This window comes from Caenorhabditis elegans, chromosome I (genome assembly GCF_000002985.6).
Source record: "Caenorhabditis elegans chromosome I".
NCBI lineage: Eukaryota > Metazoa > Nematoda > Chromadorea > Rhabditida > Rhabditidae > Caenorhabditis > Caenorhabditis elegans.
In genome coordinates this window covers 8,621,669-8,644,423 of record NC_003279.8, presented here as the reverse complement: position 1 = coordinate 8,644,423, position 22,755 = coordinate 8,621,669, and the positions used below count along the sequence as shown (strand labels likewise).

General features: G+C 38.2%; 5 protein-coding genes and 6 non-coding genes across 13 annotated transcripts; 5 read left to right on the top strand and 6 right to left on the bottom strand.

Annotated features, from left to right (window-relative positions):
- Positions 1-24: 24 nt before the first annotated feature.
- On the bottom strand, positions 25-3,916 carry mog-7 (GCF C-terminal domain-containing protein; the record flags this gene model as incomplete). 2 transcript variants are annotated; one of them, NM_001263910.2, is made up of 10 exons in its annotated part: positions 25-250; positions 299-558; positions 869-1,122; positions 1,205-1,349; positions 1,395-1,710; positions 2,292-2,563; positions 2,616-2,770; positions 2,815-2,953; positions 3,007-3,744; positions 3,796-3,916. In NM_001263910.2, 10 exons carry the CDS (start codon positions 3,895-3,897, stop codon positions 202-204), a joined length of 2,430 nt encoding a protein of 809 aa, NP_001250839.1. The 2 variants fall into 2 exon arrangements, with proteins under 2 accessions (NP_001250839.1, NP_001250840.1); NM_001263911.3 differs by lacking the exons at positions 2,292-2,563; positions 2,616-2,770; positions 2,815-2,953; positions 3,007-3,744; positions 3,796-3,916 and having other exon boundaries at positions 202-250; positions 1,395-1,616.
- Positions 3,917-4,187: 271 nt separating this feature from the next.
- Positions 4,188-5,910, top strand: mfap-1 (Microfibrillar-associated protein 1). Its single transcript, NM_059939.9, has 4 exons — positions 4,188-4,346; positions 4,401-5,190; positions 5,321-5,593; positions 5,647-5,910. Exons 1-4 carry the CDS (start codon positions 4,189-4,191, stop codon positions 5,824-5,826), a joined length of 1,401 nt encoding a protein of 466 aa, NP_492340.1. The 5' UTR covers position 4,188; the 3' UTR covers positions 5,827-5,910.
- A 1,387-nt stretch (positions 5,911-7,297) lies between these two features.
- Positions 7,298-8,301, top strand: cpn-1 (Calponin-homology (CH) domain-containing protein). The gene is made up of 3 exons (NM_001383488.2): positions 7,298-7,420; positions 7,549-7,764; positions 7,809-8,301. The coding sequence occupies exons 1-3, from the start codon at positions 7,301-7,303 to the stop codon at positions 8,049-8,051; spliced, it is 579 nt and encodes a 192-aa protein (NP_001369984.1). The 5' UTR covers positions 7,298-7,300; the 3' UTR covers positions 8,052-8,301.
- ces-1 (C2H2-type domain-containing protein) lies at positions 8,255-10,527 on the bottom strand. The gene is made up of 6 exons (NM_059937.3): positions 10,400-10,527; positions 9,781-10,084; positions 9,648-9,729; positions 9,468-9,547; positions 8,520-8,704; positions 8,255-8,465 (listed from the first exon to the last, which is right to left on the bottom strand). Exons 1-6 carry the CDS (start codon positions 10,473-10,475, stop codon positions 8,380-8,382), a joined length of 813 nt encoding a protein of 270 aa, NP_492338.1. The 5' UTR covers positions 10,476-10,527; the 3' UTR covers positions 8,255-8,379.
- Positions 10,528-11,020: 493 nt separating this feature from the next.
- Positions 11,021-11,125, bottom strand: F43G9.19. The gene has a single exon (NR_050325.1). It is a non-coding gene; the product is annotated as an Unclassified non-coding RNA F43G9.19 (non-coding RNA).
- F43G9.14 lies at positions 11,021-11,125 on the top strand. The gene has a single exon (NR_050326.1). It is a non-coding gene; the product is annotated as an Unclassified non-coding RNA F43G9.14 (non-coding RNA).
- Positions 11,126-12,393: 1,268 nt separating this feature from the next.
- Positions 12,394-12,543, top strand: F43G9.20. The gene has a single exon (NR_050324.1). It is a non-coding gene; the product is annotated as an Unclassified non-coding RNA F43G9.20 (non-coding RNA).
- On the bottom strand, positions 12,394-12,545 carry F43G9.17. The gene has a single exon (NR_050323.1). It is a non-coding gene; the product is annotated as an Unclassified non-coding RNA F43G9.17 (non-coding RNA).
- A 676-nt stretch (positions 12,546-13,221) lies between these two features.
- On the top strand, positions 13,222-21,412 carry fer-1 (the record flags this gene model as incomplete). Of its 2 annotated transcripts, NM_059936.4 has the most annotated exons (21): positions 13,222-13,308; positions 13,356-13,481; positions 13,900-14,193; positions 14,293-14,577; positions 14,624-14,839; positions 14,968-15,176; positions 15,223-15,334; positions 15,597-16,018; positions 16,062-16,446; positions 16,498-17,136; positions 17,274-17,371; positions 17,419-18,022; positions 18,069-18,332; positions 18,380-18,561; positions 18,703-19,452; positions 19,503-19,893; positions 19,963-20,159; positions 20,264-20,484; positions 20,532-20,713; positions 20,762-21,010; positions 21,059-21,412. In NM_059936.4, the coding sequence occupies 21 exons, from the start codon at positions 13,240-13,242 to the stop codon at positions 21,266-21,268; spliced, it is 6,105 nt and encodes a 2,034-aa protein (NP_492337.1). The 2 variants fall into 2 exon arrangements, with proteins under 2 accessions (NP_492337.1, NP_001122477.1); NM_001129005.4 differs by lacking the exons at positions 13,222-13,308; positions 13,356-13,481 and having other exon boundaries at positions 14,086-14,193; positions 21,059-21,268.
- F43G9.18 lies at positions 14,568-14,715 on the bottom strand. The gene has a single exon (NR_050322.1). It is a non-coding gene; the product is annotated as an Unclassified non-coding RNA F43G9.18 (non-coding RNA).
- Positions 15,680-15,829, bottom strand: F43G9.15. The gene has a single exon (NR_050321.1). It is a non-coding gene; the product is annotated as an Unclassified non-coding RNA F43G9.15 (non-coding RNA).
- Positions 21,413-22,755: the final 1,343 nt, after the last annotated feature.

Below are 22,755 nucleotides of genomic sequence, written 5' to 3'. Positions count from 1 at the left end.
TGAAACATAAAGCAAATGAAAATAATGGCAAGAAAATAGCTCGATGATCAAAAAACATTTTGATAAGGAATAGAATGGGAATGAAAATAAAATAAATAATTCATTATTTTGTAAATTTGACAGAACAGAAAGAGAAGGAAATAAAAAAAATTAAAAACTAATTGATGAAACCGGTTTTTTATGCTTTTTTTCAGAAATCAATCACCGCTCGAGTTTCTCCAAAAACTTTCGAATCTCCTTGTGGAAGCTCCTGAAAAATAAATTATTTTCATGAATAATTTGATTTCATGTCACTTACCTTCCTGCTTTACTCTGCTCTTCAGCAATTAGCTCGAGTGTTCCAATTAATTGACGAAATGATGTTCTTCCACCCATTTTCAAAAGCGAATCATCAAGCTCGGCGAGCAATCCCCGAACCTTTCGTTCAGCAGTCACGTCGTTTTTCGAACCAGTACGAAGAGCCATAACACATTGAGAGTTGACACATTTTTCAACAACCAATTCAAATCTGGCGGCAATTGATATCAGTGGTGAGAGGGCATTTATCGATTTTATGAGCTGTAATTTTTTTTTTGGAAATTTTGAAAAAAGGGGTTTCAAACATTATATTTCGAGATATTCAAAATAGCTATTTATGTTGTACTAAAAAGTTTCTGAAAAGAGCTGTCGGCAAAAAATTTTGGGTTTTCGCGGTTTTTCAGAGAAAAAATAAGGAAAAGTTTATGAAAAATCGAAAAATCTTTAAAAAAAGGAAATTTTTCAACGTTCTCAAATCCAACACCCTTAATTCTATGGAAATCAATTATCTTTTTTTTCAACCAATTTTCTCGATGTTTTTGTATTGTTTTAGTGATAAGATAAGTATTACCTTAATACAAGTCCAAAATTGTCGATCGTGAAATTGTCGACAAATAGGTTGTTCAAGAGCATTTGGCATGAAAATTGGCATAAAAAGATCTTCAGAAATACAATCACAAATTCGTTCTCGAATTGCATTTAGAAATGCGTTGAATTGCTTGCTTTTTTCCGTCAAATTTGGCAGTTTTTCAAAAAGTGAACAAAATGTTGTGAGATGACGAGTTTGTCGAAGAGACATTGGATCCCATTCCTCTTTTACGGTATCTGTAATATGGTTTTTGAAAAATAATTTTTGTTTGGAAAGCAGAAAAATCACCAAAATTTGATGAAAGTTTCAAAAACAAACCTATTAAAAATGGAATCACAACTTTTTCAACGATGGCTGGCGCCAGCTCGACTAGGATTTCATGACTTTGATCAATTTCTGCATTTTCTGAGCCAGCAAGCATTGCGATATGGAACCATTGCATAGAAGTTAAGATTGTTTCTTTCTGAAATTTTTTTTTTGTTTTGTAAAGCTATACAAAATTACTTACTCTAAGAAAATCCGCTCTGAGTATCTGTAGTCGAACATACGGAGAGCTCAACTTTGGAATACACAAATAAACATAAGCATCCTGAAACGACTTCGGATCAACTGCCAACCAATCCGTCATCCGTCCAAAAACTTTTCGAAGATCAGAATACTCATCTAGAGCATCTGCAAATAAAACAGAAGCAACTGCTTCCACTTCATCACAGATCTTTTGATCATTCATTGACTGGGGAGTTGGTTCTTCATCATCTGTACTTAATCCTTCTTCATGATTAATTCTAGCAAGTGTAAATTCACGTTCTCGACGTCGACGGCCTCTGAAATATATAAATATATAGATTTTGATAGAAATAATCTGAACAAGAATGAGATTTTTTTTTCTAAAAAGTGAAATGTCATAGTTGTGAGAGATCGTCTATTGTCATATGGGAAATATTTTCACATGATTATTGCGAAATAGAAAAAAAAATTGAGTATGAATATCTATGTGTGCGATGAAAGAAAATAAAAACAGAACTCAAACTAAAGGGACTATATTTAAATTTTAATTAGTTGGTTGAAAGTATAATTAATGGGGTTATTCAAGTAATGTCGGAAAATTAAAAAGTGTAGAAAAATTACGTCACCTTATTCAAGTAGATAAAAACATGTATTTAAATACATTTGTGACGTCACAAATGTACTTAAATACATTTTGCTACATTACTTGAATAATCCCATAAATATTTGTTCTACATTTTCGGAAAGTTTTAGAATTTATAAACTTTCTGAATTCGTAAAAAAAATTCGTGCCGAGACCCATCATTTTCAGCTATGATTATTTTTAGAAAGCACAGATATTGATATTGACAGATTTCCCACAGACCTGTCAATTAAACTATTTCAAAAAAATACGTACCTTCTGGCGTCACGTTCTGCTGCTCTTCCAGCGGCCTCACCCATTCTTGCATTTCTTCCCTGCATACATTCTGCATGTTGATCCCTCATGTCTTGTCTTCTACGTACCGAGAGTCTTGAAGTCCTGGATTTCCCACAATCTCTTTTCTTATCGATAATCGAATTAATTTCGCCAACTTTTTCATTCAGACATTCTAAAAGACTACGGGAATACACTCGTAATTCTTGATACATTGTGTATTTGGTACTTTGGTTAGGAAGCTCCATTTCAATCTGAAATTATTAAAAAATGATATATATATATAATTATTGAAATACTTGTTACCTTTGCAATCATTGATTTGTTTTCTTCAATATTTTGCTCCAATTTTCGTTTTTCTTCTTTTCTGAAATTCAATGCTTCATCTCGTTCTTGAATCCGCAATTTTAATTTAGCAAGAATATCTTCAATTTTTACAACTCCTCCGGTATTTGATGGTCCTGAAATTAATTAAAATTATTTGTCTTCAAACAAAATAATATACCAGTAAATTCCGGTTTTCCAATTACTTGAACATCCATATCAAGATCAATATCCATATCCATTGCTGTGTCATCTTCAACAGGAACTGTATGCCCAAATAATTTAGAAGTATTTCGTTTTTCTGTTCGCAGTTGGCCTATCTATAATTTTTAAATTTTCAGATTCACGATCTCTATTACCACAAAAAGCTCACCTCTCTCCGACTAACAGCTTTCCGAATTTGTTGTTTTTCCCATTCCTCATTTTCACTATCATCATCACCTTTTATTCGTTCAGCTTCATCAATATCTCCATTTTCTCGTTCTAAAAATCCTTCTTGTTCTTCTCTACGACGATCTTCTTCTGTTCGAAGTAGCTCACGAGCCGAATAGAATTTATTTGTACACTCTTCATCCGAATCATCATTCTCATCTTCTCGAATCAATCGATTTCGTTCACTTTTAGATTTAAGTTTTTGTGTGTCATCCAAAGGAATATATCCGTCTTGATTTCCCTCTCTTCTGGCTCGTTCTCGGCGTTTTTTTGCTTCGAAAACGGCACGAGAGTCGGGAATACCTTCAAAAGCAGAATTGAATTTATTGGAAACTGATGAAATTGCTTCTGCATCAATATCCAAATTTTCTTCGTATTCGTAGCTCTCCGAATTCGAAATGTGCTTAGCAGATTTGTCACGATATTTGTCAAGGTATTTATGCCGCTCATTTTTCGTCTTTTTGTCTTCTTTTGAGAGTTTCTCCTTTTTCACAATTTTATCAAGCGCTTCCTTACGAATTTTCTCTTCCTTATATAATTTTTCAGCTTCCTCCTCTAGTTTGTGTTGACGTTTCAATTCTTCAACTTTTTTCTTGTCTTTCTTAAGTTTGAACGTCGAATCAGCTCCTTCATCAGCATCGAAACTCATGGCTGGACGAGGCACAGCAGGTTGTTTGACCTTTAAATAAAAATTAAATTAAAAAGAATGTTGAAATTCATTAAAACTCACTTCGATAGCCGAGACTACTTGTTGGTTTTCAGCATCAGGTTCATCCCATCCGTCAGATTTCCGTTGGCGAATAGCACCTTTTGCCTTTGGTTTACGGAACATTCTGAAAAACGTTTTGAGTAAAAAAAAAAGAAAAAAATGAGCGTTTAGCAAGAAAATTTGGCCAAAATTGATATTTGAAAATATTTTCGTAAACGAGACTGTCGTAAGATGTGCTGTTGGGTCTGCATACACCACGTGAGGTACTCTTTATGCATTATAACTTACGAGCAATTTAATGCTTATTATTTTTTTCGAAAAATTCAATTAAAAATTTTACATATTTACTCTTTATTGTTTCTGACTATTTTTTGCCGAAATTAAAAAGGGTTAATTTTAAAAATAACTTTCAGAATGGGAGATTATGTACCTGGATTTGAACAACGCGAAAGCGATAATCGAAGTTTCGGACATTCGCGTCTTCCGACTCTTGGAGCCATTCCAATCAAAAATGAGAAAGGACAAACTGTTATGCAGAAAGTGAAAGTTTCAAGATATGTGGCTGGAAAGGCGTAAGTTTTTTTTCGTTTAATGGTTGAATTAGTCTTTAAAACATTGATTTTCAGACCAGAATATGCTCGTAACTACGACAGTGACAGCAGTGAATCAGACCGAGAGACAGATCGAGATGATGATCGAAGAAGACGTAGACGTCGTGAAAGTAGTGATGAAGAAGATAGAAGACGCCACAGAAGACACGAAGATTATGGTAGACGACGACAGGTGGAGAAGCCAGAAGTTCTTGGAAAAGTAGAGGACGAATCATCTGAAAATGAACAGGAATCTGAAGAAGACGAAGAGAAACAAGAAGAGAGAAGAGAAAGAGCCAGAATGAGAAGATTGGAATTACATGAAAATAACAGAGAAAAAGATGAAGAACAAGAAGACAGTGCTGAATCAGATGAAGAAGATTTTGAAAGAAGACGTCAAATGCTCAGAGATAGAGCTATTAAAAGAGAGGAAGAAATAAAACGAGAAATTAAAGAAGAACTTGAAGAAGATGATGTTGAAGAGGAGGAAGAAGAAGAAAGTAGTGAAGAGGAAGATTCAGATGAAGATGACGATCCAGTTCCAAGATTGAAGCCTATTTTCACAAGAAAGAAGGATCGTATCACTTTGCAAGAAGCCGAGAAGGAGAAAGAAAAAGAAATTCTGAAAAAGATCGAAGACGAAAAAAGAGCTGAAGAACGGAAGAGAGAAAGTGCAAAATTAGTTGAAAAGGTTCTTCAAGAGGAAGAAGCTGCTGAGAAAAGAAAAACAGAAGATCGTGTTGATTTGTCATCTGTTCTAACCGACGATGAAACTGAAAATATGGCATATGAGGCGTGGAAGCTCAGAGAAATGAAACGATTGAAGGTAAATTTTTGCTGCAAAATTTTGAATGTAGATCTTCGAAGTTTTTTTTTTGAGTTTTTTAATAAATTGACATAGAAATTTCTCAAAAAAATTCTCACTATAATATCCGATATCCAATTTTTTTTTGCAGAGAAACCGTGACGAACGTGAAGAAGCCGCACGCGAGAAGGCAGAACTTGACAAGATTCACGCAATGTCCGAGGAAGAACGACTCAAATATCTTCGTTTAAATCCAAAGGTTATCACTAACAAACAGGACAAAGGAAAATACAAGTTCCTTCAAAAATATTTCCATCGTGGAGCTTTCTTCTTGGATGAAGAAGATGAAGTACTCAAGAGAAACTTTGCCGAAGCTACCAACGATGATCAATTTGATAAAACTATTCTGCCGAAAGTTATGCAGGTAAATACTCGTAACTTATTATAGTGATAATTGAACTAAATTATTTATTTCAGGTCAAAAACTTTGGAAAAGCATCTCGAACCAAGTATACGCACTTGACAGAAGAAGATACAACAGATCATCAAGGTGTTTGGGCATCAACGAATCAGTTGAATTCTCAATTCTCCACGAAAAGAGCCGGAGGATCCAGACCAGTTTTTGAGAGACCTGCAACAAAAAAGCGAAAGAACTGAAAAAGCTTGCACATTCCTGAAAATCCCAATTTTTTGTACTTCGATTTCTATTTATTTGTTTTCTAAGAATAAAAAATGTTTCAGAGTAATTGTGCGATTAAAATACACCAGTACAATACGTGTTGCAGTAGCAATTATTCAACGCCAAAGTTCAAAGTTCTCGTCATACCAGCTAATGCAAAGGACAAACACAACTGTGTGTTCGAAACAAAAAAAACCAACAGACGGTTCGTTTCTCCCCTCATTTGGTTTGTGAACCTCTCCTATTCGGACTTTCAAATGTTTTATTGAGAATTCCCATATCGACTCTCGTTTTCATATTTTTCAAATGCATTCAACCTAAACGAGCCGCTCACCATTCGTCCTTGTTTTTTTCTATTCCTTTTCAAGGTTTTCGTCATCATGTTGTGAGGAGTGTGTTGTCGATCGCCACCTTTTCCGATCGGTCGACTCTTGAAAAGTGGTTTTGCGTTTTTAATTAGAAAAGGGTCATTGGCGTGTTTGTATGCATGTTTGCAAAGTGTCCTATTACCGGTACAGAGAGTGTAGATAGTTAGAGAGTGACAGACATCCGGGACCCAATGGGGCGGGACGCGCGGAAGAGACGATTTGTGCCGATTTACGAAATTTTCCTCGTTGTCATCATTTCGTAAATCGACACAAATCGTCTCTTCCGCGCGCCCGCCCCATTGGGTCCCGGATGTCTGTCACTCTCTAACTATCTACACTCTCTGTACCGGTAATATTTCTTTCAAGAAGTAGTTTTCGTTTTCTTTCATTAGTTTTATGTTTTTTATAAACCAGGATATTAGATCGTAGTTTTCTTATTTGAGCTGCAAAATCTCTTTTTGAAAAATTTTTCCATGCTTATGTAGCTTTCATTTTTTTATCGCTCTTTTTAGATTGCGACATAGAACCAAAGTAACTTTATTTTGAGTGCCTCGAGCTCGAGAAAGTTCTAAAAATCTATTTTTACAATGAAATATTAATAATTTGCTGAATTTTATTTAAAACATCTTCTTTTAATGTTGGAGAAAAAGAACAGTATTTTCAAAATCAAACACAAAAATCTAGCGATCACCACAAACTTTTGTTTCGCTATGGGACCCGGTACTGTTGCCTCTTGAATGTTCCTTTAACTACAAAAGACCGCCTGAATTTTAGGAGCGCTCCTGAGCACATTTCTCATATCTTCATTCAAACCGGCAGTTTTCTCCCGAGAGCACTCTTAAATTGTTATTTTTGGGCTATTTTCGATTAAACTCTTCCAATTCTTTTTTATCAAACACCGTTCAATCAAATGTTCCTTATCAAAAACGCAAGACGTAGGCGGAGAACCAAAACTTTGCGATGAGTCAGAAGAATTTCACCATTTTTGGTTAGCGGAGAGTGGAAGAACCTCTTTTGTTTATAAATATTTTTTCTCGTCGTTAACTATACGCTTTTTTTCTTTCAAACTTATTCGTTCTAGAAAATGTCCGCTTTCGCTTCTTCGGATCGCGCTGAAAAGTCTGGAATTGCATTGGAGGCCCAGCAGAAAATCTACGAGAAATACGATAAGAATCTTGCCGGAGAAATTCTTCAATGGGTTCAGGTAATTTTGTGAAACTTTTCAAACGTTTATTGATTCTTGGCAAAGTCATATGTTTACATTGCAAACGAAGAAAATCATACAAATAAGTTATGCTCCTTCTTCGATTCACGATTTGAAACATTTTTCAGAACGTCACTGGCCAATCTTTCGACACCCAAGGAGACGCTGACAACTTGGTCAAGGTTTTTCAAGATGGAAGTCTTCTCTGCACTCTTGCCAATTCTTTGAAACCAGGAAGCGTCAAGAAGGTCAACACATCTGCCATGGCATTCAAGAAAATGGAGAACATCTCTTTCTTCCTGAAGTTTGCTGAGGAGTATGTGCAAAAGTCGGAACTCTTCCAGGTTTGTCCTTTCACTAAACACATTATGACATCAATTGTTTTCAGACTGTTGATCTCTACGAAGGACAGGACCCAAATGCTGTCCTCATCTGTCTCGCTTCTTTGGCACGAAAGTCTGAGAAGAACTTCGGTCGATCTGGTCTCGGACCGAAGGAAGCTCAAGGAGATCGTCGTGAATGGACCGATGAGCAATTGAAAGCTGGACATAACGTGATTGGTCTTCAAATGGGCAGCAACAAAGGGGCAACTGCTTCAGGACTTAACATGGGAAACACCCGCCACATGTAATTTCCAACGTATTCCCTACATTCTCAACCGGTTCTGGTAATCATAACGTGAAATTTTCCTATTCATTTTTTTATATGTCCAAATTATCAAGTGTACTGTAATCGATCTGGAAGCCACGCACTTCTAGAAAATTCAATTCGCTTCTCCAAATTTCATCGGTTCCAACATACAACTCATAATGATTTCCATGTTTTTGTGTAGAATTTTTGTCCAAATTATTTATTGTATTGTAATAAAGCTTGTAAGTAGGCAAATAAGCATTTTACAATATGAGACTAGACGATTTGCAAATGACTAGAAGAGCTTGAGGTCTGGTTGAACATGGATGTCATTTGCACGTTTCCAAATGACGATTTAAATAAGCTCGCAGGGCAAATCGACGACCACATTTATCACATTCGAATCGTTTGTCACCTGGAACAACAAATATTGAAGAACTGTTAGGTGTGAAAATATATGCGTAAATACCTGTATGAGTTAGCATGTGCGCTCGTAAGTTGCTCCGATCAGCAAATGATTTTCCACAATGAGCACAAGAGAAAGGCCGAAGACCTGTGTGAGAACGAAGATGTCCCTGGAGCAGCCAAAGTCTCGAAAATCGTTTCCCGCAAACATTACATTCATGAGAAGCGTTGTGTGTTAAAATGTGCATGCTGAAATTCAGTTTAACTTGTAAAACTAGGAGAAAAAGTTAACGTCCAATCCTAAGTCTCTACTAGATTGTGAACACTTAGCCCCAGCTTTCTGGTTGCTAGTTTCACTACTAATTCCATCGAATTCTTATTATTACCATGTATTATATAATTTCTATTATCCGCCTAACTACAATAGTGTACAATGTGTGTTGACGCAAAGAAATACAGGTACAGGTGGTGATTGCGCAATCGGAAGATTGTCTTCTGATGAGAATAAGGCAGGTGCGAATTGTTGGTGATTAAATAATACGAAGTGAAAGCTTGAGGAGATTAACCTTACAAACGTGGTTTCAATTACATTCTGGATATTATTTGGAAGTAATGATTCTCTATTCTTTGAACTGAGTTAGCTCGATATTTCAAATAAACTCTGGTGTGAAAACGTATTACCTATACGCGAAATATTGCAATTTTGCGCCCAAAGTACTGTACCTGGTCTTTACACGACAATTTTTTGAGAGTACTGTATTTTTCAAACTCTCTCGTTGATGCTCTTTTAAAGGGACACCTTTTTGCATTTAACCAAATTTTTTCGTGTCGAGACCGGGTACCGTATTTTTCAAAAATGACAATATTTTGCGCCTGCGTAATAACCAGATTTAGAATTTTTTCTAAGAAATTCAAAAACTTCACTTCTGAAAGTTATTGACTCGAATTCCTCAGTTTTACACGTTTCTCATTATAAAATACAATAATACTTTTTGAAAAGTAAAGCTCTTACCTTAGTGCAGGCATACTGACGTAGACTCGATCACAATGAGGGCATTGTTTGGCATGTGGACTATCCAAAGCTCTGTGCGTCTGAAATTGTTACTTTCAAAACAAAAGAATTCTCAATCCAGGAACACGAAGGAAGCAATATGTTATGTCATAGCTGTCAGAAAAACACTGTTTTACCTACCTGCTTGTGTCGACTGAGATTGGAAGTTGTTGCGTAGCTTTTCCCACATTTGTCACATACACATCTGTTATGAGAGGATGGTCTGAAAAAAAGTTATACGGGAGTCTTCTTCCGTTTCAATTACTTCACTAACCCTTTTTTATTCAAGCTTCTTCTATCCAAATTTTGAAGTGAATCCAATGTATATCCAGTGGTAGAACATGTTGGAGACGGAGATGAAGATACATCTTCATCGTTTTCCAATTCTAGTTTTGGAACTTTTTGAGAGTTTAGAATATTGTCTATTGAGAATACAGAGGTATTTTGTACAGATGATGGAGATTTCTTCAGATTTTCAGAGGACGTTGACGAACTAGAAGAGGACGAAGTAGATGCAGCTGAAGACTTTTGCATTTGTAGGTGTAGACTCATTAGATGCCATAGTTGGGCTTGAAAATCTGAAAGAAAATTTGGACTAAAAGGTTAAATAAGTATCACCACCGATTGCTCAACATTTGCTCAACTTTGACTGTTTTTATCTCGGTTGTCTCTGGTTTTTTTTAAAACATTGTGGAACAGTAAATATAGGTGTCAGATACATTATTCTTTATATTTTTGTTATTGAACAATTTTTGATAGATCCAAAATAAGAGCTGCCACTTTGGAGCAATGGGGGTGCAAGACTAATAGGAAAAATACAATATTTTGACACAATCTCCAAAACCAAAAAATATTAACGAAATATCAAGAACCTATTAAACTCAATAACTCACCACAATTGCCAATTATGGGGAAATCTACTGGAGGAGCAACAGTTGGTGTTAAACTAATATTCGGGGTAGTTATCATATTCTATCAGAAATGAATCAAGCTGTGAACTACACACAAAATCTGTTGAGCTTAACAAGACTGGGCGTGGTCTTAATGAGACGATCTGATTGGTCGGAGCTCACGAAGAGGCGGAACCACAAGAATTGCTCCAACAAGCTGGTAGACATGCGCAGTAGGTGGTCCCAAGAGGGACACAGGTTATTTTAGAAATATAATGGCTGAGGCGGTTATGGTTGAGTTTACAACACGTTTTGATATTTAGTCAATGAAAAATTGTAAAATTAGAGGATTTAAAAACATGGATTTTTGTTTAGAAACATAACAATTATTACTTTTTATACATAACTTTTTATTAAACAATTATTTCAAGTAGGAAATTTTTTGAAATTATGAAAAACTGTAGATGTAGATGCTTCTCTCGAAATTGAGTACTGTAGCTCAACTGTGGAAAACCATCAACACAGAAACCTGTGGCTATATCTCAAAAATTGAGATTCAAAAAGTTTCAAATTTTGTTCATCTGTCAATAAGCCATCTACAGTACTCTCACCGTTTAAGCTCGCTCAATCATGCAGGCAGATGGGACAGGTGACACAGTTCATGACCTGTTACATCATACCTAATTTCAACGCCGTCTGTCTATTTTCTAGTGACTAAATAGTAGGTTTATTTGTGCTCAATGCTCCAAATATATCAATTTGAACATTTGTGAATATAAGCGGATAATCTCTGGATTTTTCAATTAAAAAGTGATTGGAAATACTTTGGACCTCGGATACATGAAACAAAACACAAACTACACAAATAATGAAATGATTTTTTGATCAGTTGGAACTGAATAAATTGAAAAATAAGACCTTAGAAATAAAAATTAGAATATTTGACAGCATCTTGCATGAAGTTTAAAGTGACCAAAGTTTACATTAAAAAATGTTTAATTGAGATTTTTCCAACCTGTTTTTTTAGATCTAAAATACAGTTCTAGAACAAAAAATATCCCGACCAAATTTCCTTAATTTTTATCCTCTTCAGAGTTACACTATTTTTAATAATTATTATTAAAAAGGCTGAGAGGGACATTCATATATGATTATAATGCTTTTACCGTTTTCCACAACACTGCAAATTATTTGAAGGTTTGCACTGCAATTTTTAATGGAATTCATAATCTGAATCGTCTCAAAGTTACATCATATTATTCACAAACATATGTCCACATTATCTCACTAAAGACTGTAAAATGTAGTAGTCATATATGTACCAAGTGTCCATATCCCTCAAAACAGGTGTTTTCAATCTCAGTACCCATTACAGTCTATCAAGTGCAATTTATAGGAAGACACGTGTCACTTCAGACACCTCTCGACCTTTTTGTTGTACAACATGCCAACAATTGTTCAATTGAGATGCTTTTTTTGGTTTTTGAAATTTGGAACGTTGAACTGAAGAGCTAAGACTCTGCAAATAAAGAATCCAAATTTTTATCTAATTTTCTAAATGTTCAAAAAAATCATGCTTGTTGTTAAGAGTTTGCTGATTGATGTTTAAAAATAAATATATTTAGGACTCCAACAGGATGGCCGAGAAGTTTGTCACAAAGGCCCTTCACTTTGAAAAATATTACTAACATACCCTTAGAAAATTTTGAGATCATCTGTAAAAACCAACGATGGATTCATTTTACGAACATAAAAAGTAGTGACAAAGAAGAGATATATTTTTTTTATTTAAAAATACCTCACTGCTGCTTAAATCTTTGTTTTCCAAATGCCACACATTTGGCAAAAATTTCAATAACTACAGTTTCGCCAAACTTCAAATAATTCAACAATCATAAAGTATTTAATCATTCATATTACATAACATTGGTTTCAATCCAAAAGCTTTCCTCAATAATATTCGCTAATCGGCTCGTCAATCAACAATGCTTCATGCCTTTTAGAGGTACCCGTGGGGGGTCAACTCCTTTCTGCAAAAGGCATATGGCCGTCTGTCAAAATGGGGGTGTGCTCATTCGATTTCGTACCAGATGATGATATCTCAGCAGGAGACACATTTTGTTTCCCTTTGAAGATACTCATGTCTTTTGTCAATTGCATAATCTTTTCACGTTTGTTTGACAGGCGGGAGGATTCGGTGATGTGAGCCGACGGAAATGACATGGAGTCATCCGGAATTATGAATGTAGGGAATTAGGAAGTGAGCACCCAGGAAGCACACCCGAAAGTTTCAATGAATATTTTGAGCAACAACATTTCCAAAGTATGTCTAAAGAAAACGGAAAAAAAAAAAAATCAAAAACCACGTTTTTTCTTATAAAAAATCTTTTTTAAAACTTTTGGAAAACTGATATTCGGCAAACGAAAATCGCAGCCGACTCCTTATAGACAGTGACAACTTTGACAACATCTCAAAAAAACCGATCGAGGCGTGACGGGGCGCCTCTTTCCCCGCCCAACTCGCGCTTGCATAAAAATACAGTACTCCTACCGTACTAGTCCACTACCATGATAATTTCATCTTTTTCTAGTGAGAATTCCAATTTCGTACTACAATTTGGCTGACAATTAAAAATCAGAAAAATAATGAAACAAAAATAAATACGTGAGAAAAAAAACAAAAAAGTTTTACGTGAAAAAAGTTGAATCACGTATCTTTTCTCACGTGACCTGTGCTTCTCTTGTCTTCACAGCTTTGCCACATTTATTGCCACGTCATCCAACACCCCTTGCAAAAATTTCACGGGAACCAAGTTATTTCTTTCAATTTCCACCAAATCGACATGACGGTCAAGGAAAAGCTACTGAAAGTGAAGCAAAAGTTTAAGCGAGGGGATTCATCCAGTGATGTGGTGTGTCTTATTTTTATTAAATTCCTTTAAATTTTGCAATATTTCAGGATTCCGGCCCGGAGAGAGATCGGGATGAAGACGATTCGGATAACGAATCGAGGAATACAAGCAAGACGAGCAAATCCAGCAAAAAGAGCAAATCGGGAAAGAGCACGGGAACATCGGAGATGACTGTTAGTTTCGGAATATTAGTTTAGAATCAGAACAAAGATGGACCTTTCCTTGTTTGTTTAGTACGAAATAGTTCCACAGTGATTTTATCGATTGTTGACATAGTTTGGTAGTATCGATTTATTATAATATCTAATATTAGATCTACGTGGCAATAATATTTCGCAATAGTTTGCTAGTTATTTATTGAAACTGTTATCTTTTAAACCAAAAATCGATTTTACTGGTATCGGTTTTGTAGGTAGTGGATGATAATGAAGTTCTAGTTTCATTCAAATCAATCATTTATTTCTTAGGATTATCGATTTTCGGCTTCTAATCGAGTTTGATAATTTGAGTTATTAGAGCTGCCACAATTTTGTTACTGAGTATAAGATTAATGAGAGAACGTTTTGATTTTTTTTAATTTACAAATTTCAGGAGCTATCGGACGACGGTGGATCTGACATCGAGCTGCTGCCAGATGATGGAAAAAGCTTTGGAAAACGGAAACTGCAGGACACTGACAAGCCATGTACCTGGAATGTTCTTGTACGAATTATTGAGGCAAAGGATGTCAGCACAGGATCCGCAAGAGTTCGAACGATCTTTGACGGAAATTCAAAAATGACAAGAACAGTTACTCATGCAATTCCAAAGTGGCGACAAAATATTCTCTACACAATAAAGAACCAGCCACTGGAGAAGCTTGCTGCCAAAGTTTTGACTCTTCGGGTAAACTTTTAAACATTGGAATATTTTTCTTTGGTTGCTCTGAAGCGTTATCAGTGATTAAGCATGTTCTCTGTAATTTCCAAATATGTAACTTTCCAGCTCGTGCGTCCTACAGCACTTGGTGAATCAAGCGTCGGAGAGTTCAGCTGCTACCTCTCGGAAGTAATTCACTCTCCCGACAGATCTGTCATTGCAAAATGGGTCGCTCTGGGATTTCCTGGAATGGATGACGAGGAACCGGACGATATCGCCTATGAGAACTGTGGATTCCTGAAGGTGACGCTCTCTGTGTACCGGATCGACGAGTCACCACCAACGCTGATTGATGACGATGGGAAGGAGCAAATCTGGAGTGGAGCACATCTCATTGATTATACTCTTAAGGTACGGTACTTGAAGATGCTTAATTACTAATAACTTTTCATTTCAGATCAGAGTGTTCTCCGTGGAACAGCTCATCCGACAGATGATCAATGAGAGGAAAATCAAGAAGAAGCAAAGATTCTATGTGATGGTTCAGTGTGGAGCACACAAGACCGAAACAACAATGGAATCTGCGTTTCTTGATGAAGATGCAAACATCGCATCAGTGAAGTTTGAGCAAGAGATCTATCTTCCAATTCAATGGCCAACTGTCATCTCAGAGGTATGAGTTTGGATTTTAAGACCGTATTTTTTCGCGTCTCTGAGACATGGTAGACAGTCTATGCCTACATGCCTGCCTATCTCTTATTTTCTTCAATTTCCGAAGATATTTTTATAACTGATTTTCAGATTATTTTCTCATTGTTCGACAAAAAGGGACGAGGCAAAACGTGCATAGGAAAAGCCACTCTTCCAATGAAAATGATTTACGAGCCAGGAGAGACTGGATACCTTCCGACTTTTGGACCTGCGTTTCTCAATGTATTCGATTGCGAACGCGTGACTCGATTCAGCATCTTCTCAAGAAAAATGCGAGGATCCCAGCAGGATGGGAGCAGGTAGGCTTGGAGAGTTGAAGACTAAACTAATTTGTTTAATTTTCAGATTTGTTGGGCGTTTGTTCATTGCGATCGATTGTGTAGAGTATATGGAGAAGGCTAATGCTCAGATCATGCATCTTGATCATTCCCCAATTATGGAAGCCGAATCGATTTGTGTAAGTTATTGAAAATTGGAGACAATATTGAATGTTTCATGTAATTATTGGTGATTATATTATAGGTATACTGTAGATTATGTTATACGGTTACTGTAGGATATAGACTTACTGTATTTTGAAATTGCATTTTGTGTTCAAATTCTGTAACAGTTACCATAAATGTTTGATTACTGTAGACATTAGGGTTATTAAACATAATTGCAAAGCCATGCAAGAGAACTTCTGTAGAACATTGCTTAAACTTTTTTGTGAATTTCAGAAAAATCTCGAATGGTACAACTGCTTCTGTTCCATGAGTGGCCTCAACATGATCAATCCTCAATTCGCATCCGATCCAGTCTGCATAATGATGTCAATCGGTTCATTTGGAAGCACGAGCAACGAGTTCAGATCATGCAATAGCTCAACACTGCCAGCAGAGCCAAACTGGGATGGATGCAAGTACTTCACGATGCCATGGGGAAATCTCCGACCAGTTGCCGAAGTCAATGCTCCGTGGGAAGTTATTGAGCATCGGATTGAAATGAGCAATGTTCTCATGAAAATGACGAATATGCTTGATACGATGATTTGGGAGGTTCGACGCATTGGAAACAAAGCAATCGACCATGTTTCGTCAGTTGGAATGGAAGCTTTGGAGTGCTTGGAGCAGCAAATTGATTCGGCTAGCAAGTATTTGGGGTGAGTCACTAAGACTTTTCACAAATTTAAAATATATTTTCAGACGCATCAACCCCGTTAGCAGCAACGCACTGGATCGCCATATCCTTGACTACCGGAAGGAAAAGATCTTGAAGCTGCGAGAGCATTTTGAGAAGGAAGCCTTCAGTATAGATTATTCTGATGGAGAAGTCGATGCGAAGCTGCTCCGAATGCTTCTAAAAATTCGATCGATGACTCTTGAGTTGGCAGAAGATGTTCAAATGACCATTCCACCCGTTCTCATCAAAATGATGTCCCATGGGAAGTTGATCGGTTTCGCCAAAATCCCGATTTCGGAGATTTTCCAATCGGATGATGAAGCTCAATCAGGAGAATGGTGTGGGAGGACCCGTGCTATAAATATTCAATGGCCGACTTTGGTGGATCAGAGAAACAGGAAAAGAGAGGTAATTCAATAAACTAGCTCAATTCCATATGACAATACAAATTACTTTCAGCACGTCGCAGTACTCCATGCAAAGATGTGGTTTGGACGTACAGATCAGCTCACAAAATGGAAGGAGCACGTACAACCCGCAGACATCCGTCGTTTCATGGAAATGTACGAAGTGCAGACGAAGGGACTCGCATTGAAATGGAAAGATGAAGCTGATATTTACGATGGGAAATGGGAGAAGACGAATGAAGTGCCTCTCGAAAATGGATGGAATGCTGTTGGTCACTGGATTGTGATGAATACTCGTCATATGTTTGTACCGAAACTTGGACAACACACGGTTCATGACAAGGCTTTTGAAATCCAGAAGAGAACTGAAGACGGAACGTGGAAACACTTTAAGTACACGGATTGCTACGCCGACGAGTTGAAACCCAAGGATCTTGACAAACATGCGAAAGGATGGGAAGTAGGCTCTTGGGCTCAAGACAAGTTTCGAAACAATGGAGACGAAAAAGGATGGGTGTACTCGACGAATGGTGTCTTTTTTGGAAGCGGAGTCCTGACAGACCGAGAAGAAAAAGTTCACCACAACTTCAGAAAGCGTTGTATCAAGAGGCCAAGGAAGCATGAAGGCTATAACAAGGAGTTGGAGGACTTTGAGCATTTTCGGACAACGATGGGAAATGAGAATTGGGAGGTTAGTTGGAATTTTGAATAATCACAGATAGATAGAATGCTGATCTAAATGCAACTGTGAAAATAGTTGCTGACAAGCTTCTAAAGCTTATCGGGGACTAGCATTTTGATGCTTTTTTCATAAATATTAATTTTTAGTACTCCCCCAGCAAGAAGGAAGGCCCATACCACGATTTGGAAGACCGAACCGATCGGATCAGACGTAGACGATATGTACGAGAAGTTGAGAACAAAGAGTAAGTATCTCCTTTTTGAAAAGTTCATTGTACGATCTTACTTTCAGCCCGGACAGTGAAGATCCAAGATTTCGCGTTTACGAATATCAAATGCAAACTGGAAAATGGCAACTGAGATGCTATATCATGTGGGGAAACGATTTGCTGCCAGTTGTCAAGAACTCGTCTCGGGCATTTGTTCGCATTTCGTTTGCACAATACTCAAAGCAGACGCTTCTCGTGGACAACTCTCAAAATCCAATTTGGAATGAGACAGTCATGTTCAAGTCAGTTCTGATCGCTGGTGGAACTCGAGATATCATGAAATACCCGCCAGTTGTCTCTGTTGAAGTCGTTGGCGAGTGCTCAAACAATGAGGAGGCAAACCTCGGACACTTCGAAACCAAACCAAACGTCATTTGCGGAAATACGGATGTTCGTGGCACGCCACAATGGTTTCCGTTGAAGTTCTCCAATGGACGTACTCGTGGAGCGGTTCTTGCATGCTTCGAGCTTTACTCAGAAGAAGATAAAGATTTGATTCCACTGGAGCCAAAATGCAAACACAATTATAAGGAGAGAAGTGAGATCCCAACAGAGTTCAGACCACAGTTCGATAAATTCCACGTGCAATTTTTATGCTGGGGTGTGAGAAATCTCAAGAAGCATAAGGTACGGGGAGTATTATTTTATCAGTTTCTATACTTCTTGATTTCAGCTTCTCGCCGTACGTCGCCCATTTGTTGGACTGACAATTGGGGATCAAGAGTTCACATTGCAACCTCTCAAGGATGTCCGAAGAGATCCGAACTTCCCTGAGCCCATGATTGTTTTTGGAGAAGTAATCCTACCATCTGCTCTTGAGCTATCACCTCCACTAATCATCAATCTCTTCGATGCTAGGGCCTTCAATCGTCAGCCATTAGTTGGATCATGCTTGGTATCTGATCTCCATAAATACGTCTCACATATTGTTCCCAAGGTTTGTAATATGATTTCTAGATGTTAAAGTCAAAATATTACTTTCAGGTCAAAAGTGATCACGCCGAAAGATGGGAACAGTTGGATTTGGTAATTACGGAGGAGTTTGATCAGATCATCAGGATGGTTCGTGTTCCGACTTTAACAACTGATCCTATGGTACCTTTGGATTGGTGGAGCAGATATTATGCATCGATGTCACAATTTCATAGATCACCGGGATATCCAGAGTGAGTTTCTGTTGGTTACTGTAGGATTATAATGATACTGCATGATAAATGCGCTATAGCCAGTAGGAGGAGCTCGTTCAAGTAAACGTGAATGACACCGGATCTCAGATTATAAATTGTTTCAAAACTGTTACTTTTCAGATCTGGCATGGAGTATGTACGTATCTTCCGCCGACCACTTGAACAGATGAACGGATACAACAACTTCTCTGATTTCCTGGACACATTCCCGTTTGTCAAATCAATGAAGGGAGATTTCGACGATCCGGAAGAAAAAGAAAAGGCTGGAGAATTGAAATGCCGACTTCTCATCTCGAAACTCAAGAAGGGTAAGCCTCCAGCTGCGATAAATACCGTTGTCGACTTCGTTGGACCAACTCGATGTCTCGTCCGAGTTTACATCATCGAAGCAAATGGGCTGATCTCAAATGCACGGAAAGGACGAGTCGACTCGTACGTTAAACTTCATTGCGGAAAGCAGAACGTGAACCTGAAGAAGAACTACCGCTCAGAGTGTTGTGATCCGATATTTGGAGAACGAGTTGACATGACGGTTACGATTCCGCTGGAGAAAGATCTGAAAATCACTGTGATGGGCAAGCGGAGAATCCTTTCGGATCAAGAAATAGGATCAACTACAATCGATCTGGAAAATCGTCTTCTCACAAAATGGAGAGCAACTGGTGGGCTGAGTGGTCAGTTCACTGTACAAGGAGAGCTGCAATGGAGGGATCAGATGACTCCAATGGAGATCCTGAAGTCGTACTGCTACAAGATGATGCTATCAGTTCCAAAGATTGAAAGTAGGCAGACGGAGAGAGGAGAAGAGAAGGGAATTACCATTGAGAAGATCACATTCTGGTTCAGTGAAGTTCTCCATGTCTTTGAGAAGTGAGTTTAGGGCATTTCATTTTGGAAACGTATAATATTTAAATTTTCAGCGAAGAGATTGCTATGCTGAATTCTCAACGTCAAAAAGCTGGAAAAGAAAATTTCAGTGATGGTTCTGATCAACAAAATGAGGACGTATCAGACGGTAGTTGGGATGAAGAGGATCTAGAACGAGAGAAAGAGAAGCTAAAGTGGGAGAAGCATCGGAGCAAGGGCAAGCCATTGAAGAAGGTTACAACGGAAAAGGCAGAAACGGCTGATGGAGAGTTGAGGAAGAAGGCGAAGATGAGAATAATGGGATCTCAGTTGCAAACAATTGCTCTCTTCATTCTCCGACAGATGAATTTGGTCCCAGAGCATGTCGAATCTCGGCCATTGTTCTCGGATAAAGGAGGAAGAACTCAGAAGGGAGAACTTCGAATGTTCGTTGACATCTTTCCGGTAAGTTCTTTTTCTATTGTTCAACTTTCGAATTTTTCCAACTGCACACAAAAATGTTTGTCGTTCCAGATGGAATATGGCGCGATTCCTGCTCCATTCAACATTGCACCACGGAAACCCATCAACTATCAGCTACGTATCGCGGTCATGGATGTACGAGGAGCGATTCCAGTCAAAAGAAGCTTTGCCGAGCCTGTCTCCGATCTTTACGTCAAGGCATTCATCAATGGAATGACTAAGGGACACAAGACGGATACGCATTTCAGGTAACAAAATTGAAGACCCTTGTGAAGCTTGTGCAAATTTATCTTTAAAAAAAGAAAATTTACAATTTTGGGTCTATAAAAGTTAAATCAAGTAATAATTGCAGAGTTCTCGATGGAACCGGGGAGTTCAACTGGCGTTTCCTGCTCAACTTCGACTACAATCCTTGGGAGAAGAAGGTGGTCGCGTACACCAAAAACCGATTCTTCTGCAAACCAGTGGAAGAACTCGTCGATCCGATTCTTGTCATTGAGCTTTGGGATAAGAACAAGTTCCGCAAGGATCGTCTTCTCGGTGACATTGAACTGGATCTTCTCGATTTCATTGGTATTTTTATTGTACGTTCCTTTTATTTATAATTTTTCATTCTTCAGAGGGAATCGGTTCTCCATCCGACGTTGGTGTCTACTCAACAAAGAAGAGACAGCGTGGAGTGAAGTGTCCAAAGTGTTGTACCAGGAGAGGATGTCTCTGCAAATGCTGTATCTTCTGCTTTGAGACCAAGTGCTTGTGTGGAAAACGCAAAGTGAAGAAGAAGCCATTCCCGAAGCCTGTGGTATCGATTTTAATTTAATTAATATTCTTCATTCAATTAAAATTTTAGTTGTTCGTGGAACCAGAAGGTTACGATGATACTGTGAACATCTTCGAATCTCGCAACTTGTACGGTTGGTGGCCAATGCTTACCGAGGAGTATCCACACGAGGAACCTCAGAATGCCAAGAAGAAGAATGATGACGTTGGAAAGGATCCTAAATGGATCATGGGTCTTGTTGAGATGGACATGCTACTTCTCACCAAACAAGAAGCCGATCAAGAGCCAGCTGGAAAGAAACGATCCGAGCCGAACCACGTAAGTTTTAGGTGATTTTGAAATTGTTTAGATTCTGATGAATTTCAGAGCCCATTCTTGGAAAAACCTGATCGGAAGTCATGGGCCAACTCGTGGTTGGTGTCCCGAATCAAGCCGTGCATCAAGTATTTCTGGCACTACTATGGTCTTCAAATTCTGCTCTGGCTCATCATTATTGTTATTCTGATTCTCACAATTTTCGTGTTGTTGCACACTTGGCCGACAATTTTAGCCGAAATTATAAAGGCAATTTTCTAATTTAATGCCCCCTCATTTCATACCCCCCCCCCATAATTTTTATTTATTAGTGCTTCCCCTAATCACAATGTATTATTGTTTCCTACAATTATTTTTTGCTTTGTTTGTTTGTTTCGTTTAAAAAGGATCCTTGTTTCGTCAAAAGTTAATCAATATGTAACAAACTTCAAACGAAAGGAAGTCGGATTTAACAAGTCGAAATGTGCATATTGTGCAAGAACCTCGATTGTAATATGCCCATCTTGCTTACAGTCGTTATGCGCATATCGCGAATTAACTGTGCACCCAAAAAATCAATCACACCTTGTCGGCTTACTTCCATGTCAGTTCAACCCTACCTACCACAGCGGTGCAACAATTGTCGAAGTTTCTAAACTTAGTGTTTTTGCCTCTGAGTTCTTTCCCACAATTTATTTATTCAAAAAGACAAAAAAATTGTTTATTTAAAATCTCTTAATGGACTTCTGCTTGATACTAGCCGTCATAACTGATCCACCCGAACCTGCGGAGCCCGCAATCTTCTCAATTGGCTCTTCCCATTCATCCACGTCAATCCCTACATTGTAAGTAACAAACGATCCAAAATCAAATGTAACTTTTTTGATGTTTATCTTCTCGCCCGGTTTGTCTTCTCCGTCCATCACCTGAAAGTTGTGGTTATACTTAGATACTTACTTAGATACTTAGACGATCCGTTCTTCAGGAATTCGTGGTATTCCTGCGGATCACAGCAAGCCATTGTTTTCGGTCCTTGGCTATAGTGGACCAGGGGGTGATGACTTCTCCGTCTGCGTCACGAGTGGTGATCTCCTTTCGCAGCGAATCAGTCCATCGCATCGGCGGCCTTCCAACAGGCCTTTTCCATCCATATGGGCGCCATTCTGTCATCAACGTGGTCCATCTTCCGTCTTTCCTTCTCGCAACGTGTCCAGCCCATCCTAGCTTTCTCTTTTTCACGAAATTGAGCGGATCCCTGACTAGAGACATCGTACGAATGTCTTCTCGATGGAGATCTCGTTCTCGTTGTTGAGTGAGTGTGATTCCCACAAGCCGTCTTTCTAGGGAGGCATGTGTGATTCGTACTCGTTCGGATAGAGCTTTGGTGAATGTCCAGGCTTCTGAACCGTAGGTGAGCGCTGGAAGGACAATTGAGTCGAACAGATTCGCACGAATCTTCTTGTCGGTGATGGAGTCGGTGGTGTTCTTGATTCCATTGAATGCAGCCCAGGCTGCTCGACGTCTTCGGTGGATTTCCGGCATCAAGTTGTTTTGGGCGTTGATTTGACGACCGAGGTAGATGTACTCGTCGACGTCGTCGAGCTGGGTGGTGGGGGAAGGGCTACCGAAGTAGACTTTACTGGGGTCAGCGAATCGGTTTCGCAAGGCTTTCGTCTTCCCAGTATTGATCTCGAGACCTACTTCAGAGCATTTTTGTACGAGTTCTTGGAGCATTTTGCTGGCAGTATTCGGATGATTGGCGATGAGCA